The sequence below is a fragment of the Terrapene carolina genome, unplaced genomic scaffold (assembly GCF_002925995.2).
Source record: "Terrapene carolina triunguis isolate 2854851 unplaced genomic scaffold, T_m_triunguis-2.0 Scaffold58, whole genome shotgun sequence".
Lineage (NCBI taxonomy): Eukaryota > Metazoa > Chordata > Testudines > Emydidae > Terrapene > Terrapene triunguis.
In genome coordinates, this window is record NW_020664409.1 from 37,098,616 (window position 1) to 37,117,780 (window position 19,165).

The 19,165-nt window shown below is 38.2% G+C and overlaps 1 protein-coding gene across 5 annotated transcripts in view; it reads right to left on the reverse strand.

Moving 5' to 3' along the window:
• Positions 1-787: 787 nt before the first annotated feature.
• The window catches only part of SS18 (SS18 subunit of BAF chromatin remodeling complex), a 60,856-nt gene continuing 42,478 nt past the window's right edge, over positions 788-19,165 (reverse strand). For 2 of the 5 annotated variants that reach the window (XM_024202673.3, XM_024202674.3), the window contains exons 6-11: positions 12,594-12,764; positions 11,481-11,585; positions 9,042-9,134; positions 8,172-8,294; positions 6,480-6,613; positions 788-2,496 (exon numbers count right to left, since the gene is read on the reverse strand). In XM_024202673.3, the coding sequence (XP_024058441.1) occupies positions 2,470-2,496; positions 6,480-6,613; positions 8,172-8,294; positions 9,042-9,134; positions 11,481-11,585; positions 12,594-12,764 (653 nt within the window). In that variant the 3' untranslated portion in view covers positions 788-2,469. The remainder of the gene's footprint in view (positions 2,497-6,479; positions 6,614-8,171; positions 8,295-9,041; positions 9,135-11,480; positions 11,586-12,593; positions 12,765-19,165) is intronic. The other 3 variants (XM_024202677.3, XM_024202675.3, XM_024202678.3) reach the window with 3 other exon arrangements.

Sequence of the window (19,165 nt, forward strand, 5' to 3'; positions counted from 1 at the left end):
CTGTTGGATTTACATGGGTTGGATTTCCATTTATTGAAGGATACTTGGCTCAAATAACCTCTTGTACCTTGCCATTTTGTCTCCTCCTCTCCTTTCCCACCCCCCCATACCTGGCATACCTGCTTCGTTTTTTGTTTAGGGGGATGTGAATAATGTATAGGTATAATTTAAATGGGAATACTAACTTTTACGGGGAACTACCTCCTCTCAAGTTGTTCTTCTAATGTGGTACCAGAGGAATAAAGTAATTTTTGTCACCACCAATTAAAAACTTTTACGAAACAGGACCGTTATAAAACAATTAAACTTGCAAATGCACTAGTCTCTAGGAGGGAAACCCTGGAGGAAATTCTGCTTATTAAAATTGCAATTTTAGTTTCCATTAAAAAGGAGAATAAGACAACAGAAGATGGGTTGGCAAGACAAATTATTTCTTAATGTCAGTTGAGCTTATTTCAAATGAGATAACGTATCTTTACCAGGTTGGGTTCAGCACATTTTTTGTCTCTTCAACTCATTTATCTAATTCAGTCATCTTGATTATAGCCTCATGGACCTTCATTTTCAGAGGAAGAATTTTGTAACAAACAGCCTACACAACATGCTGATTACTGAACAGTTAATTCTAATTAACTTGGCTATGGCAAGAGAATTTTGATAAAGTCCTAGAATGCAAATATATTTTGGTTATCCTGGACCAACGTCTATAAAATAAAAACTCTCAGCAAAGTCTCCAGATGAGACATCAGAGTGATAGAAATCTAATTTAAAGAAACAAATGAGAAAATTAAAATCACAAATAATTTATTCTTCCTTTAGAGTTGATGGAATACAGTTTTAAATAGCAATGAAGTACACAGTGGTGGAAAATTGGCACAGAACCTACAAGCATTTCATTCATAATAATGCTCCTCATGCGTTATCTGTTCAAACCTTGATGTGCATTTTCTACCGATCAACTTTAAGCTTAAAAAAAAAAAAAGGTCTCCCTTTAAAAACAATGGACAAATTGAAACTTTTGTTTTCCGTGTTTGTTTTGCTCATTCAAATACGATGTATTACAATTGCTTTCTCCCCGTTAAAACATTATGGCCAACTGTGAAAAAAATATTATTTTACTCCTGGGCTAATTTTATTTTTAAGTTATGTCCTTCATAAAGGTTGCCAAGAAGTCCTGAACGCATGTATTCTTGCACAACAGAATATCCCTTCACATATCTGAACTACAGTCGCAGGATGGTCTCAAAACCAATTTGTCTCCTATGCTATTGATCAGCGTGCTGCCTCTATCTCACATGCAACACTATAAGCATCAATGCAGTTCACAACAAAATTTGGCATTTACCTCACCAGCAGGTTTATATGTGATAATCTAAAACATACCTTGGTCTCATATTAACCAGTAAGAAAAATGGATACACACAAAAAATGCCTCCTTTCTAAGGGTATTAATTCCCAGTTAAGAAAGTTTAGATAGAGGTTTACAAATTCTTCTATCCTAGTTTGTTACATACAAATTATCCAACTAAAGGTTAAAATACACTTATACAATACAGTTTGACCTGTCTTCAGTATTAGTTTTTTAATTCTTTGCATATTCAAACCAGGTAAAATTAACATTGTCATATTCTTTGTTACTGCATTTAGAAAGGGATTACGGCTTGGTTTATGTTAAGCTGTGACAAAATACCTACAGTTTGAACAATTTTTCTGGGTACCAAACCATGTTGCAAAAAATTGTCAAACTACATTAGAAACCTTCTTTACAAAAATGCTTCACTCAGAAAAATTGGAAAGCTTAAAAAATTAATTCTTTGCACAAGACTATATCATACTGTTCTTGATTACCTTCCTGTTTAGGTAACTGGGATTCAATTCTTTGTACAAGAGCCTATCGGTAATGTACAATATACGATGTCTTTATTCACCTTTATTATACACCATTTTGAGACCAAAACAATCAAGCATTTACCATGCCCCCAATCCATATTAACAGCAGATTTTTGATCCTGCCCAGTGAGTAGTGTACTGTCTTGCATATTCACCACATGAAAAACAATATACAAAATATTGCTGCTGTAAAAAGTGTACATTTCCCCCTTCCCCTTACAAAAGAATTTGTGGAAAAAATATTAAATTCCCATAACCTTCATAAACATACAAAGCTGTTCACGCCTTTCAGTCTGTAACAGTCTGTTTGATGCACAGTTCCGAACTCACTGAAAACTGGTTATGTCAATGCATTTTCTGTCCAATATTGCCATCTAGAGTATGGTTGTGAAATCAAAGTTTTTGAGAGGCTACAGCCTTTATAACTAGCCCATAAAGACTGTATATTGTAAAACAGCCATTTATCCACAATATTTTTCCAAAAGCTAGATGGAATGGGAGATTCTCTTCACAGGGAGATGTCCACAGTGCTGAGGAGACAATATGGCTGCTAATAGATACTGGAATGTAAGTACTTTTTCACTGCTGATAGTTTCCATATTGCCCCTAAAAGATAAATTTAAAAATATGATTAGATAATGATTTTGTTTTTATAAAGTAAAAGTTGAAACAAGGCAGTATCCAAAAAAGTCATGTCACTAAGAATCAAACACCCTTGAAAACATTCATTTTATTGATATACATGGTATAGTGTTTCACCTCAGAAGTTCTCTAAATTCATCTGTAAATTACACTGCTGATTATATGTTTATGGCCTGGAGTTTAATTCTGACTGAACAATTTTTCTTGAATTGGTATTGGTAATTAATAAAAGATTAAATAAGAGACATTATAAATTTAAGACAGATTATGGTAAAACTGTCTCTCTAACAAAGAATACAACAGAACGGTTGAATACTAAATTGGAATTTGAGCAGCACTGCAAGAATTCAATTACATACAAAAGCACAGAAATTCAAAGTTAAGGTATCCACTCAGCCTGTAACTCATAACTATTGTCCACATATTTTCAGAGCACCACAGAATAGACTAACACATGTAGTTCAAAACTCTGTGTGTGATCCAAGGCACATCTAGGCAACCATAAAGATGTAGATGGCCAACTTGTCCTATAGGAATCATAGAATCATAGGACTGGAAGGGACATCGAGAGGTCACCTGGTCCAGTCCCCTGCACTCATGGCAGGACTAAGTTTTATCTAGACCATCCCGGACAGGTATTTGTCTAACCTGCTCTTAAAAATCTCCAATGATGGAGATTCCACAACCTCCCTAGGCAATTTATTCCAGTGCTTAACCACCCTGAGAGTTAGGAAGTTTTTGCTAATGTCCAACCTAAACCTCCCTTGCTGCAGTTTAAGCCCATTGCTTCTTGTCCTACCCTCAGAGGTTAAGGCAGAGGTGGGCAAACTACAGCCCGCAGGACCGTCCTGCCTGGCCCCCGAGCTCCTGGCCTGGGAGGCTAGCCCCCGGCCCCTCCCCTGCTGTCCCCCATCCCCCGCAGCATCAGCTCACTCGCTCCGCTGCGGGCGCAATGCTCTGGGCAGTGGGGCTGTGAGCTTCTGGGGCAGCGCAGCTGCAGAGCCTGGCCTGACCCGGTGCTCTGAGCTGCGTGGTCGCGGTGGTGTGGCCCAGCTCCACCCGGGCGGCGCGGCTGTAGCGCCGCCAGCCACCAGTGCACCAGGCAGCGTGGTAAGGGGGCAGGGGGGGTTGGATAGAGGGCAGGGCAGTTCGGGGGGTGGTCAGGGGGCGGGGGTGTGGATAGGGGGCAGGGTGGTCGGGGGGATAACAGGGGGTTGAATGGGGGCAGGGGTCCGGGGGGAGGAGTCAGGAAGGAGGGGGGTTGGATGGGGAAGCAGGGGGTAGTCAGGGGCAGGGGTTCCGGGGGCAGTCAGGGGACGGAGAAGGGGTGGTTGGATGGGGCAAGGGTCCCGGGGGGGCTGTCAGGAATGAGAGGAGGGGTTGGATGGGGCAGCGGGGGTCCAGGGGCGGTCAGGGGACAGGGAGCGGAGCTGTGTGGATGGGGCAGGAGTCCCGGGGGGGACAGGGGGGCAGATAGGAGGTGGGGGCCAGGCCACGACCCCCTCCCCTATCCGGCCCTCCATACAATTTACGAAACCCGATATGGCCCTCAGGCCAAAAGGTTTGCCTGCCCCTAGGTTAAGGAGAACACTTTTTCTCCCTCCTCTTTGTAACAACCTTTTATGTACTTGAAAACTGTTATCATGTCCCCTCTCAGGGCAGGTCTACACCAGAAGCGCTACATCGGCGCAGCTGCACTGATGCGGCTGTGTCTCTGTAGTGTGTCTGGTTAAGATACTCCATGCCAAAAAGAGAGCGCTCTCCCATCGGCATAATTACTCCACCGGCACGAGAGGTGGACGCTATGTCGGCAGGAGAACGTCTCCCGCTGACACAGTGCTAGAGTGGACAGCGCTTAGTTCGCTCAGGGGGGTGTTTTTTTCACACCCCTGAACAATATAAATTACATCAACTTAAGTGGTAGTGTAGACCTGCCCTCCGTCTTCTCTTCTCCAGACTAAATAAACCCATTTTTTTCAATCTTCCTTCATAGGTCATTCCCATACCATAATCTGTCATTCCTTCATAGGTCATATTTTCTAGACCTTCAATCATTTTTGTTGCTCTTCTCTGGACTTTTTCCAATTTGTCCACATCTTTCCTGCAATGTGGTGCCCAGAACTGGACACAATACTCCAGCTGAGGCCTAATCAGCATGGAGTAGAGTGGAAGAATTACTTCTCGTGTCTTGCTTACAAAAGTCCTGCTAATACATCCTTAATCCACAGATTTGATGCATATGATGCATAGAAATACTGGCCTCATTACTCTCCTCCAATTCCTCTGATGGAAGACATCTTTTGTGAACGGCAAAGGTTGGAGCAGAGACACCAATAAATACTTCTCATGATTATTCACAAGCTCTCTGCAGGTATACCATGGCGTTCAGGATTTGCAGAAAACGAGAGGGCATGTTTCTGCACAGCATTGTCACCCCTCAATCCCACCAAGGTAATGCAGCATAAAACACTTCTGATAATGCCGGCATTATCTTAGATTGTTTCTCTCACCATAAAACACTGCTCACCCACAGGAGGTGGTTTTCAGGGCATCTACCAAAACGGAGCTCAAATAGCACAGTTCCTAAGGTAGTAGTGCTACTGTGGAGAACAGGGAAAGCCTTCCACAAATGGATTCCCCTTGGGACTTGGATTATTCAAGAAACTGGAGGACTAGAACCTTTGCAGAGGGAGGGAAGTTATCCCTGGCCCACACCAAAATGATCTGTAGGAAATCCAACAAATTAAAACTTCTTTTCCCCTCTATTCCCCCTCCCTCTCTCTAAGCATTTTTCTATGCCTACTTCTTGCATTTGGAACTATGGCCCTTGGTACACTAAATTATTTTTTAAGACTTGGGGCTAAAAAGTAGTTGCGCTTCTCAGGTTACCGAGTTTAACAAGGTTTTGTTGCCTTCCCCCCCTTTTTAACATATTTGTGTACAGAGAGAAATCTGTTCTCCCTGAAGGAACTCTAACCACTGTTACTCATGGGAAATATGTTTTTCTTATTCAAAGTCTAAATAGTTGCTTATGGACAAATTATTAAGATTTTATTGTTAAAAAAACCGATCTGTGTAGTAATATATATTCAGTCATAATGTCCAGCTTCCTTATGCCCAGGAGAGTAAAGGCGTCTATTTTAATAAAGTTTACAATATAACATTCAGAGAGATATTAGGCAACATTTGCTGTTTTGTAGCTTGTAACACACAAAGGAGAAAATCCTCTGCTCTATGTCTAATCTTAATAACTAGGCATATGTACACGGAACAGAGAGGAAGAAATCAATTCTCCCTTCTCCATGGCCATTACGCAGCTGCTGAGCCACTCTGGTCCAACGGCTCAAATAGCCTCGACAGGCTCTTACTCAGCTTCCTGGGGATCCTCTTCCCCCCCTCACCTCCCCGTACACTGCCATGCAGGGAACCAGTACAAACTGAGGCTTCCAGTCTGCATGGGTCCCTCCCAACATCTATCCCAACACCTATACAGCACAATTACACTGCTTGGGCAGGCAAGGTGCCCTTTGTAGATGCCAAGGAGGGGGGCTGGATTTGCCCCTAAGGGAATGCTTTTTTAAAAAAAAGCATTCAGCCATGTTCAATACAGAGCAATAGTAAAATGTGACCCTGCAAGATGCTTAGTACCCTCAACTTCCACTGAACTCTCTCTCATCACTAGGCTAAAATGGTTCACATTAATTTTGATACAATGGTGAGCTGTTTATAACACACAAGCTTTCCGAAGTTTAGTATAGTCTGGCCAAATCAGAAAAGCGTGATATAGACTAATCAACTCTCCTAGCTGTACGTGAATAATTCCAATGGAAATAAAAGCTATGAGAGTTACATATATCCATCCAGGGGAGACAATTCCCCAAAATTAATTAATAAAACAGTAAAATGAACACACAAGAATTAGTACATTTTACTAAACAAAGTTGTACCTGGTCATATCCATAAGGCCTCTGTTGTGGTGGCTGTGGTGGTCCAGGCTGTGTGGGCCTGTATGCTGCATACTGCTGGCCTTGCCCTTGTGGATAGTTAGGATACTGAGGTCCTGGACCACTCTGTGAAGGACCTGCAAATCATTAAAACAAATCAAAAAAGGGGAGGAGTGAAGAACAGAATTGTAAATGGGAGCGGCGAACCGCAGCCACAGGGAGCTGAGGGGCTCTATGCCTGCAGACGCTGCAGGTAAACAAAACGACAGTGTATTAGATATTCAATTCAATGATTCCATAGAGTTTAAAATCATCAGATAAATATTAAGTAATGCAGGATACTACATCCCAAAACGTACTTTGTTCATCTCACAAATGTAGTTCAGTTTTATTTATGATAATTCTTTACTGTTTACTAGTAAATGTTCATAAGAGATTTTGTAAAAAAGAGTTAAATATATTAATTTAAGACTTCATTATCTGCTTAAGAAACTGTAATTGAAAAGTGAGCTAGTTTGGGTGTGCAAATCATGGTGTGTGTGGACAAGGAGTTCTATTGTATTTGTTTCACCTCTTTCTTCTAATGTTTTTATTCTAAACCCCAGATTTTCAAAATGAATGTATGGAAAAAATTAGTCAAATTTGTCAGATTTTATTTATTTCCTTTTTTAATGCTCTGGATACACATACAAATATTTCAAAACTGTAACACTCCAGTCCCAACTTCAAAAAGAAACTCTCCCAAATCTAACTAGATCCTTTACAAAGCACTACCACTAACACAACTAGGTCAGATGTGAAACTAGTATTTTCAGGCACAATCATGATTGCATATACAATCTCACATACAAATTATGGAACTGGTTTTCACTGTCTCTTTTTGAGAGGATGTTTATTTTAAGATGAATGTGTAAGTCTTTTTACAGTATGACAGCAAGAACAATTTAAAATGTGTAGTATGCTCTGTTCTGATTCAAAATCTTCAGAAAAAAAAAAACCTGCACTCTGTGCTCCTTGTTATGGAGCACATCCTTGAATCCAAGGGGTTAACGTTCCTAACAATAATAATGTGGTTTCCCAATGCTACAATACATTAGCGTGGGGAAATTCTCAATACTAGCACAAAATTATCTCTTAAGACTACAACTGTGCAAGTATTTTTTGTTACAGTAGTGGTACAAATATCATCAGAGAAAGCAAGAACTTAATGATCCAAGCTCGACTCTAATAAATAAACGTTAGGTGAGAGTCTATGCTGAGTCTCTAAGAGGTGCAACACAGAACTAGAAACCCAGCAGTACAGGGAGTTAAGATGGCTTTATGGGGTTAAGATGGCTATCTTTGTGCTCGCCTGACCCTAGGCTCCTGTATGGACTGGAAAGGCCCCCAGTATAACTTAGCTCTGGGACCAGCCTAAGTTACATATACCTCTCCTATGGGCCGCAACACAGTCTAGAATCTCTGTAGTGATATGTGCTGCCCCAACATCCCCCTTCCGGCCCCAGCTCCATCCCGTCAGGAAGCTGTATTCTGCAGAGTCTGTGATGGGTGACTCCTCCCCAAGCTGAATACAGGGATTTTAGGGCCCCTTTATATTGGTCCAGCCATTTCACCCATCATAAAGAGGCTGAAGCAGAGATGAGGATCTCACCCATAGTCTTTCTTGTGAGAACTAGCTTTTTGTCAGCTACTTACCATAACCCTGCTGTTGTCCTGGATAACCTTGCTGGCCTGTGTACTGCTGCTGTTGTGGAGGGTAACCCTGCTGCTGAGGAGGTCCTTGATATGCATCTTGCTGCTGACCATACTGCGAGTTTCCTGCAAAACGGTTGCAAGAAAAAAAAAAAATTAAAAATGTTTACTACACTTCTGTTTTTCTCTAAGATGGACAGCCAACAACACATGAACAAAATGAAAATGCAATCTTGATTTCAAAAACTTAATAAAACAAAGAAAACTCAAACCAAACAGAAGGAACTCGGCCAAACAAACTGCAGTTAAAGCCAAGTTTGCAAGGTTGAACTGCAGCTTTTTCAGCATCTCTGCCAAACAAGCAGTACATTTACTGGAATATCACAGTCATAAGATCATGACTATGCTAAATAAAATAAAAAAAGACAAAATTAAAGACATCTACGAGAGCACAGACTAGCTACACAAGATCAGCAAGCTGTTTCCTAATGGCACTATATTTATATATATACATATAAATATATATATATATATATACACACACACACAAAAATATATATATATATATACAAATGAACCAATGGATTTATGTTTAAATAAAAAATTTCCATTGGAAAAAAAAAGTTCTCTAACAGTGTTTTAGTCATTTTACTGTTGTTAGAAATGGCAAATTATGGTTATATATTTTAGATGTTTGCAAGGAATTATTTTGAATGCTTCAAGTTCCCTGCAATTTTCAAGACAGCCAGCAACTAGTATTCTACAAGAGCTTTGCATGGGCATAAATTGTTTTGTGCAAGGATTTTCGTTCCCATAGGAGGTGGGGGAGGAAAGGGAATGTATGTGCGTATGTGTGTGAAGGTATATAGATACCTCCTTCGTAGTAATGTTGTGAGGAATCCTCATAAGGCCTATCGTAGCCTTGTTCAGGATACGACGGTTGCTGATAACCGTAATCATTATGACCTACATCAATTCGACAAGAGACAGGAAGAAACGTTAATGGCCTCTGAGTGAAAACCCTAAAAATATTTCATCTTTCAGAAAAATCAAAAAAAAGTCAACTGGAAATACATAAAAAAGATTTTTCAATTTTATTAGCCAAAGATTTACCAATATGATTTCCTTTCATATTGAATTAACATGTGACAGGGAACAAAAGCTTAATGCACTAGTTTTAGCAACATCACAGCAAGGGATGGTCTTAACCTTCTGATAATCTTTGTTGGTGGGAAAAAGTATTTTATCTTTTATTTTAAAAAAATGAAAGCATTTAGGCCTTTCACATGTAAATAACCTGAATTAAATTAGAATGAACAAAGGAAGCAATTATCATACTTTGTCTAACACCTGTTCGGCTGATCTCCAATTCAAAAGCATACGCTAAAAGCAGTGTGAAATATAACAAAGCTCAATGAAGTTATGAATCACATATTTTTATAGTAAATTTTGCTCTGAAGTGTCAAAAGAAAAACTTCTCAAGGCTGATTTTTTTTCCCTCACAAACATCATTCCTAACAATCTTAAGAAGACATTTTCCCTGGAGAATCTCATACATCAGCACAATCATTAAAAAAGAAGCTTCAATTTCAGAGGCTATGGGCCCCTCTGGCTTAGAAACCAAAACATGAGAAAAATAGCCTACCTGTTTGTTGTTTTAAGACCCAATATATTACTTCTGCAGATTACTAAAATGTACTACATCATAGTGTCCTCTTGTGAAACTCAAGTCATGAGAACAAGCTTTCATTTTGTTAAAATTTTAGCACAAATTTTATCAAAGTGCCTAAATAAGGCAGAGAGCAAGAAGTTCTAAAAATAAATGGTCTTTGGTACAAATGAAGAACTAAACCCAAACTTCTTAAAAACTGACTCTGATGTTCCTACATCATTATTAGTTGACATTTTTATAGATTATTATTTTAACATATCCACTGCTGTTTAACAATAATACTTGCCCAAGTTAACAGAATATGGTGGATCTTTGTAAATTCATCTATACTGCCATATAATTTTAATTGATAATGTTCAATTGTATGCATTAAATGCATGAATTACCTTTAACTATTTGAAAGTTATGAGAGTCATACAGCTAACTCTTTTTTGTACAGAGAAAATGAGGTCATGTGTATAACACAATATAAGTTTCAGAATTAAGAGTGTATGTTATGATTTAACATAGCTTGTGAAATATCTTTGAATGTACACAAATGAAAATCAGATGCCTACACCTATCTATAATAGCTTTAGGCCTGGCTAAAATATTGATTTAAAAAAATTAAAACTTTAAATTCAAATAAATAATTCATTTCACTAAGTATTTACAAATTTTGCTCTGAAATGTTGATAGGATTTGGGAGTTATTGAGCTATGAATGTTTTTAAATTTGTTACTATGACCATGTTCCTTGGACTTCATAAAACACATCATTAAGTGGCAAGCAGGCTATCACAATAGCTATGAGTCAGCCAGTATTTTTCCACAAATACAGTTTGTTCACCCAACCTCTCCCTCAGCAAAACCAAAACAAATTAAAAAAGGAACCCCATCTTCTAATTTATAGTATAATCCTGATTCCCCTTGTTCAAATACACTATATACAGATCTCTTACTTCAAAGAGGAAAAAGGACTGATTTGGGTAATACTAATTTAGAGTCTGATCCTGAGAGCACTGAGGGAATTCCACAGGACCATGCCTTTCAACAAACAAGCTCCTCAGGGCTGGGATTATCTTATGCCTTTATCAAACAGTATGTATGCTTAAGGCCCACACCACAGCAGCAACAAAACATTTGTGCAATTTGTTCTTAAAATCAAAAATAAATTATGTTATAGGATAAGAACAATCATAAAAAAACAAAACATTATGCTTATAAGCAAGTTTTTTTTATTTCTGTATACTAGCTATAAAAAGAATATATTACTCTGTCTCTTTCTACACATACAGTATCATAAAGCAGATGTATAACATGACTGCTTTAATTCAGATCAGCTATTCTACATACACTGAAGAACCCTCCATACTTGTAGTTAAATGAGAGGATTCTCATTATAGAATATAAAAGCCAATATTAGGATGTCAAAGTAAAAGTATTACAAATGATGTACTGTGAGCAAGCTGTAAAATTAGTTCTCTTTAGCATCTTAAATTATAGTAACAATTCCAAATTTAGAAGCTTTTATAAATACAAGATCTGTTATGGTGATGGATTACTAACTATTTTCACCCCATTCTATAGTTTTTGAGTAGCTCTCTACATTGATATTGGGCAGGTATAGAAAATGGGAAAGTTAACATTATGAGAGATTACCATCAGGGTAATATTGCTGGTTCATGCCTTCTGGAGGACCTTGTCCACCATGACTGTATTGGTCCCCATAATAGTCTTCCTGGCCTGAGTACTGCTGTGGTGGGCCTGAAAAACCACAACCAGTCAATACGTAAGTATCTTGTTTTTTCTGTTAACAAGCTTGCTAATTTCTGGTTTTAGTATGAGAAATGTTTCTCAAATGTACTCCCCACCCACCCTGTTGCATTTCAGACAACATATTTAATCTACTTGCTTGGCTGCACTAGACTCCATACAGTAGAACCTCAGAGTTACAAACACCTCAAGAATGGAGGTTGTTCGTAACTCTGAAATGTTCATAACTCTGAACAAAACATGATGGTTGTTCTTTCAAACGTTTACAACTGAACATTGACTTAATACAGCTTTGAAACTTTACTATGAAGAAGAAAAATGCTGCTTTCCCCTTTATTTTTTAGTAGTTTATGTTTAACACAGTACTGTACTGTATTTGCCTCTGCTGCTGTCTGATTGTGTACTTCCGGTTCCAAATGAGGTGTGAGATTCACTGGTCAGTTCGTAACTCTGAGGTTCTACTGTATGTGAATCTAGCTCAGAGTTCATTTTAAGAACACATGTAAAACAGCAACAGCACTAAGCTATGCATCAAGAAAAATACAGACTCTCTTTTAAAAAGGACTGCAGTTAAGAAAAAAATTACAAGATTGTGGAATATAATTATATTTTCTCTCACTTTCCTCTAGTGGTTGAGCAATTTTAGAACCAAATGGGTTATTTAATTATTTTCCATACGTATCAAACTTTTGTGACAACAAACTGAATTCTACTTCATACAGCAGGTTCTATGGGGTGTAAACTTTTTGGACACTCTTTTTATTCAGAAATGAGCTTGAAACAAAAGAGATATAAATCTCAAAATTCATGTCCAAACTAGTAGCTTTTCTGCTGCAAGAGCTACCTTTAAGAAGGAGGAAAAAATATGCTGGAGACAAAGAAACCTGAAATTGTGCACATAGCAATTTGGTTCAAATATGATGTAGACAAAAAAATATTTACAAAAATTTCCAAGATGGTTATTTAAACTAATCTGAGAAGTTCAATGTAGAGTCTTACCTTGCTGTGGTGGCCTATACGGAGGAATCTGTCTCTGACCCATCATGTGATTTCCTTGGTTAACTTGGGCCATCATTCCCATTGGTGGCTGCTGTCCCTGGTAATGTTGCCCACCTCCCTGTGGCATATTATATTGCTGGGAAGGAGGTGGCTGCTGGTGCATCATTGGACCTGTAGAAGAAAAAAAAAACTATAATGTCTTTTCTAAATCGTGATCTGTATTAAAATCCTTTAAAACGCATAACAAATCAAATCTTAAACTATTAATAACCAAATCCACACAGATATGTCAAAAGCAGTACCATCAAGCATTGCTTAATTCTGGACCTATGCAAGCTGAGGTAACCAATTCAGTCACAAATTTACAGAACAGAACTTCTCCAAAAGGATGAAGATGGTTGCAAGAAGGTGTTGCGGCTTTTTAAAAAAACAAAACAATGGGTATATTGTATTTTTCATTCCTATTTTCCTCATGTTCAAAGTTAATGGAACCATTTCCACTCCATTTACATACTGGATCAGACCAAAGGTCCATCTAGCCCAGTATACGGAGTATATCTTCTGACACTGGCCAATGCCAGATGCTTCAAAGGGAATGAATAGAACAGGGCAATCATCAAGTGATCCATCCCATAGTCCAGTTCCAGCATCTGGATGTCAGAGGCTAGGGACACACAGAGCATGGGGAGGCATCCTTGAAATTCATGGACCTACCCTTCATGAACTTATTTCTTTTTTTAATCCAATTATAGCTCTGGCCTTCATAACACTCCTTGGCAACGAGTTCCACAGGTTGACTATGCATTGTGTGAAGTACTTCCTTTTGTTTTAAACTTGCTGCCTATTAATTTCATTGGGTGACCTCTGGTTCTTGTGTTAAGTGAAGAGGTAAATACACTTCCTTATTCACTTTCTCCACACCATTCGTGATTTTATAAAACTGTAACTACAGAGGTCACTTCGTTCCTACAACAATATTCTCAGATTAAAACTACACTGCAGTTAAGGTTGGAAGTACACATCAGTTTTATGATAATTTTTTAAAATGTATGTTGGATTAAAAGCTGTCTAGAGTCAAGATAGTATTTTGGTTACATGTATAGCACAATGGGGTTCTAGTCCACGACTGGGCCACCAAGGCACTACCACAATGCAAATAAATAATAAAAATAATTTTAATTATCCTAAAACAAAGCATTATAAACTCAGGAAATTCAGAGTTAAGGCTAAATTTATAACAGCATTCAAACAACCTTAACTTTGCCCTGTACTGACAATAACCATATGATTATGATTACAGATTATATTAAACTACTTTTTAAAGAAATATTAGAATCCCTTCTCCCTTCATGGTGTCATCACAGGGAGGTTAAGGTACCAGATTTCACTAAATCTTAACAAGATGTAAAATGTGAAGAGTCTACGTTATTCTGCTATTAAGATCACTAGGGCAAGAAAAGTCCAACAAGGTGCTAAATTGTTTGTATATCTGTTTCTTTTTCTTTTTTAAATCCTGATCTGTATTAAAATCCTTGAAAACAGCATAACAAATCAAAACTTAAACTATGACAAACCAATTTTTTCTTTTCTTTTTTTTAAATGGTCAGGTGCTAAACTTGGAACAGATAGTATTATAGCAGAAATTTAATGGTGGAAAATTAGCTAAAAGCAGCCAATTTTGAGGATGGACTTATAAGAGGAATATTACATGGTAACATTCAGGAAAGGTAAATCAAATTAACTGAAGGTGTGATTGTAAAGTGCATTAAACCCCTGTATGCATGCTCTCATTCAGAAGTGGCCAGACTTCCGTTTAATTTAAACACATGGTAATTAAATTAATTAAGAGCACTAGTAAGAGGGAGGCTATTCTACGTGTGTTAGTGGGGGAGGTAGCCAAAAAGTTTTCAACAAGAGGAGGCAAAAAAGCAGCATTATGGAGAAAACAGAGATGTTCTGCATTTTCTTTTGAAGATAAATATAGACCATTAATTAAGATCATGGAATTCAAAATCCTGCTTCTATTCTCTAGTATGACAATTTCTATGTTCCAATTTTAAAGTACTGCATAAAAGCATTAAAATGAAAATGCTGAAATTATTTTTCACTTAACTGAAACTGTATTTCATATTCTGGATTTTCTGAACAATTGGACAATTCAGACCATTCCATTTCACTACAGCTCTGTCTGAATGTACTGAGAACAAGAACACAGTCTTGAAGAATCAAAAACTAGTTGCCATAATATTCCTAGATCTCAGGAAAGCTTGTTAATTAACAATATTAATATTAGTCACAATACAATGTGATACAATGTGTTGGCTCCCCATGGTGCAATGCAGAGGTTTTCTATTTGCTTTTTAAATTAGAACTTCATTAATGCTTTGTAAAGCCACAATGAGAATCCACTACTCTGCATCAGCCTAACTGTGTATAATATTAATAACAGAGCACTTGGCTTCTTTCCAGTTTGGTCCAGGTCTCCTTTATAAGAATGGACCAACAAGGTGAGCCATGAGTTCTATCAGTTTTCAGAATGGAACCATTTCATGGAGCGGGGTTGTGGAGGTGTCGTTTTTTTTGTTTGTTTGTTTTTTAAAAGGGTTGGAGGGGTGGGGTCCAGTAGTGGTTTTTTGTTTTGTTTTTCAGTTACAGTTTTATATCATATTTAGTTTCATACTTAGTCAGAATACAAAACTGAATAAGACTATAACAAAAAACCAATCCCCACTCCGCAAAAAAACAAACTAAAATATTAAATGACAGGACTCCCTTTTTGATCTGTTGGTTTTTTTGTTTTTTTTTTTGCTATTGTTATTAATGATTTATTTACAGCCCATCAGCTCTAGAACATATTCCAATGATTGTGAATTGTTCATTTTGGAAGAGAAGCCTAGAATGGGGATGTCTGTAAGGACTATTGCTGACAGAGGTAGAAGCTTGAGTTCCTTTAGTATGTTACATTTTAATTCTCAACGATAGGAAGACTTGAGAATTTTTGAAGGAATGGTTAAAGATGTAGTCATGCTGAAGTTTACTGCCACCCAATGCTGCAATGGTCTCATCTATAGTTGCAGATAAGAGGTTACTTCATGGAAGAAGCCACAAGATTCCTCTGTGTGAAGAAAATCACGCTGATCTTTGCGGGATCTTTTTCATACAGCAATCATTCAGAAATGCACCTATAAGTATTCCCTGATGCAAGAGGAATACTTGCATGCATGTTGTCTCCATGACCAGATATTTGGTATGAATTCCTGGTGCTAAAAAGAGGCTGAAGGAAAATAATTTAAATTGGTAGAATTGTGTCTCATGGAAGAGCACAGATAATTTTGGTGAATCAGTCTGAAAGTCATGTGAAAGCATGCACCTTTTAGACTGACAGCTCCAAACCAGTTTTGCAGGGAAAGGGATTGGATGATGGAAGCCAGTCAGCACATGGCATTTGAAATTTTTACTGAACTGTTCAATTTCCTTAGGTCCATAGTAAAACAACAGTGGTCTCTCTTTATTTTTGGAATTAGAAATAGTCTTATTAGAAGCCTCTCCCTCTCTACACTGCTTTGGCAAGTTTTCTATGGCTCCCATCTTTGAAAAGGAACCCATCTCTGCTCTGAGCAATATCTCATTACATGGATCCGAGAGGAAATGGGGGAAGGGAGAGATGGAAGTCAGAATGGAATGGAATTAGATTGCATATCTGAACCGGATTATCTCCAACAGCCAATGATCAGTGGTAATTCCATGCCATGCCCATAGGAACTGACAGACTAATCTTAAAACATATGGGAAAAATGAAGAGTAAGGTAAATGCAGACTGGAAGTGTGCTCCAGGACAACCTAACAAATTTGAGGCCAGGCGGGTACTGAGGATGAACAAGCGATAGAAAAATTTGACTGTTTAAAATGTCTCCTCACATTTTTGTCTTCCACTGGATCTTAGATATCAAAGTGAGAGGGTACAATATGACAAGAATACAATAGCTGCTGACATGGTTGAGACTGCTGGAGGAGAGGTAAGGGAAAGAGGAACCAGATGAAGCGAACTGTCTTTGGACCCAAAAATACGACACTACTAGGTCAAACCCAAAGCCCATGCTGCAAGATGTAGTCTCTTCCATCTCCAGAATTTAATAGGTTTTGCTGCTCAATAAACCTCTGTTATTAAAGGGCAGATCTTTCACCTTTGAGGTTGAGCTTTAATAGGAAGGCCAGATGACCTAAGCCAGTGGTTTTCAACCTCTATTCATTTGCGGACCCCTAAAAAATTTTGAATGGAGAACTTCTTTTGAAATTCAACCTGTGGTCCATGAAACTTTATTTGCATAGTCACCTTTCATGGACCCCTTAGACATAGTCTGCAGATTCTCAAAGGTCTGTAGACCACAAGTTGAAAAACACTAACCTATGCCAAGAATACCATCAGAAAGTGATCCCAGATGTCATAGTTCTGGCCAGTGTACCCAGGGCATTATATGAAACACAGAGTGCATGTCTAGAAACAACGTGACATTCAGCAAACTTTTTCTACCTTATTTTGCTCCTCTGAGAGGTCGCAAAATAAAGGGAGTACTTGGTCACAAACCTGGAACTGACCGCTAGCCATGATGGGCTGATAACTGGTGATAAGAATTCCTATAACATAGTAGCTCTGCAGGAGCTGCTGCAGCATTTAGAAACTCCAATGAAGCATACATTTAACTGCTAATGTCTTCTAGGATCTTTGCAGCTTAGAAACTACACAGGTGTCTGGAAGCCCAGGCAAAAGATAAACAGACAAAACTTCATACCTTTTGCAAGCCTTGCTAATGTTACAGGGGAAACTTAAAAGATTCTTCAGCAGGATCTCAAAAGCCTTGTAACGTGTCAAGGGAGCAATTTGCTATTCCTAATACACCAGAAATATCTTTCCAATATGTACCACTACTTGAAAAATAGCAGAAGGAACTACCGCTTTACAAGGCCTTCACCTTGCAAACTAGATTTGAAGTTTCTAGGCGTCCTCATTTTTGAGAGGACATTTAAGAAATAAAAATAATAATTTGCCAGATTGGCAAAACACCTAATATTTCTAATTCAAAGCAGTTCAATTATTTAAACCTTTGCACTTGACAAGTAGAATGTGGCATCTGTTGAAAGCAGACTCTTTTCACAATCAGCCATGCCTTTTTTTCTTTAAGGTATGATTCCTATAGGTAGCTACTCTTTAAAACCATATGAAATTGAAGTTAGTACAGAATGCAGTGCATAAGTTTACGGTGGTGGGTTTTTTTTACTTATGAATTCCAAATGGTTCGGTCTTGGCTTTATTTGAGACTGCCTTTCCTTGTGTGTTACACCATGGCAATTGCAATCAGCAGAGGTGTTCAAACTAACAGCCCTCTGTTTAAATGGGAAGGGGCTGGTAGCAGGACATTCAGAGTGAAGGGTCCTCAACAATGGAAATCACTTCTTCCCTAGTGCTTGAATTGTGTGACAATCAGCACCCTATGTTAGGCTCATTTATCTTTCCAGTCTTTTACTGATTGGGTAGGACAGTGCTGTTTAGGGTTTTGGGGTAGACAGAAAGGGAGAAGTTTGCTTCAGTGGAGTCAGTGGTGTTTGTGATCTCTTATGTATTTGTTTGTAACTACTGCACAGTAGCCAGAAGTCTGGAAGGATATTTTATATATTTAAATAAATGAAAATGTCTTTAAAATCTTACCATCAGGTTCAGCAAACAGTCCTGTAATGAGCCCTCAACAACTGTCAAGGCAAACATGACATCCAGAGCTATAGTTCTGCTGTTTAATTGGGCAGGCAACATGTGTCTAATATTTAGTACATGGAGACTGGTGAGTCAGAGATACTTGGCTCTCATCTCAGCTCATGCAGGGGAATGGGGTCTACCACAGTGGTCTGCAGAGGGACATGAAAAACAGGATTCCTGAGAAGGCTGTGTTATTTATTTTGGCCTTTTTCTTTAATCAAAGTATTTGAGTTCTATAGTTTGTCACCATAATGCAGATGTGAAAAATTCTATTCAATCTACGTAAGGAGTCCTAAGTAAATAGAGACTTCAGTTTGTTGAAAAATTCTGCTTACAACAGTCTCCAGCAAAAATGTCTTGTTAAAAATGGCAGAATATCTTATTCAATATACTGTACCAATAAACTTGTAGGATTGTATACAAAAAAAAAAAAAAAAAAAGGGAGACAAAGGGTTTTTGTTCCACATTCGCTCAGCCACCTTACATTCCCATATTCTTCATAAAGGTTGGCTAATATTCCTTGCTGTTTTCTCAGAGTGGTACAACAGCTTCATTATGAGAGTCACCTGTGGAACTTTCATTTTCTACAACCCAAGAAGACTAAAATTTTCAGTTGTAACAGGACTGACCTTGTAAAACCATCTTGTGAAGGCTCTAGATTTTCATACACGGCATTCCTTCAGCGGGTGTCTTATAAACTAGTGCAAGTCAATGATTCATACAGTAGATACTGATAACAAATCATATTATTGCACTTTTTGCCATACTAAAAAGTGTTTTCATTCCTATCCCACTGATACCATCAGACTCAAATGATAACTTC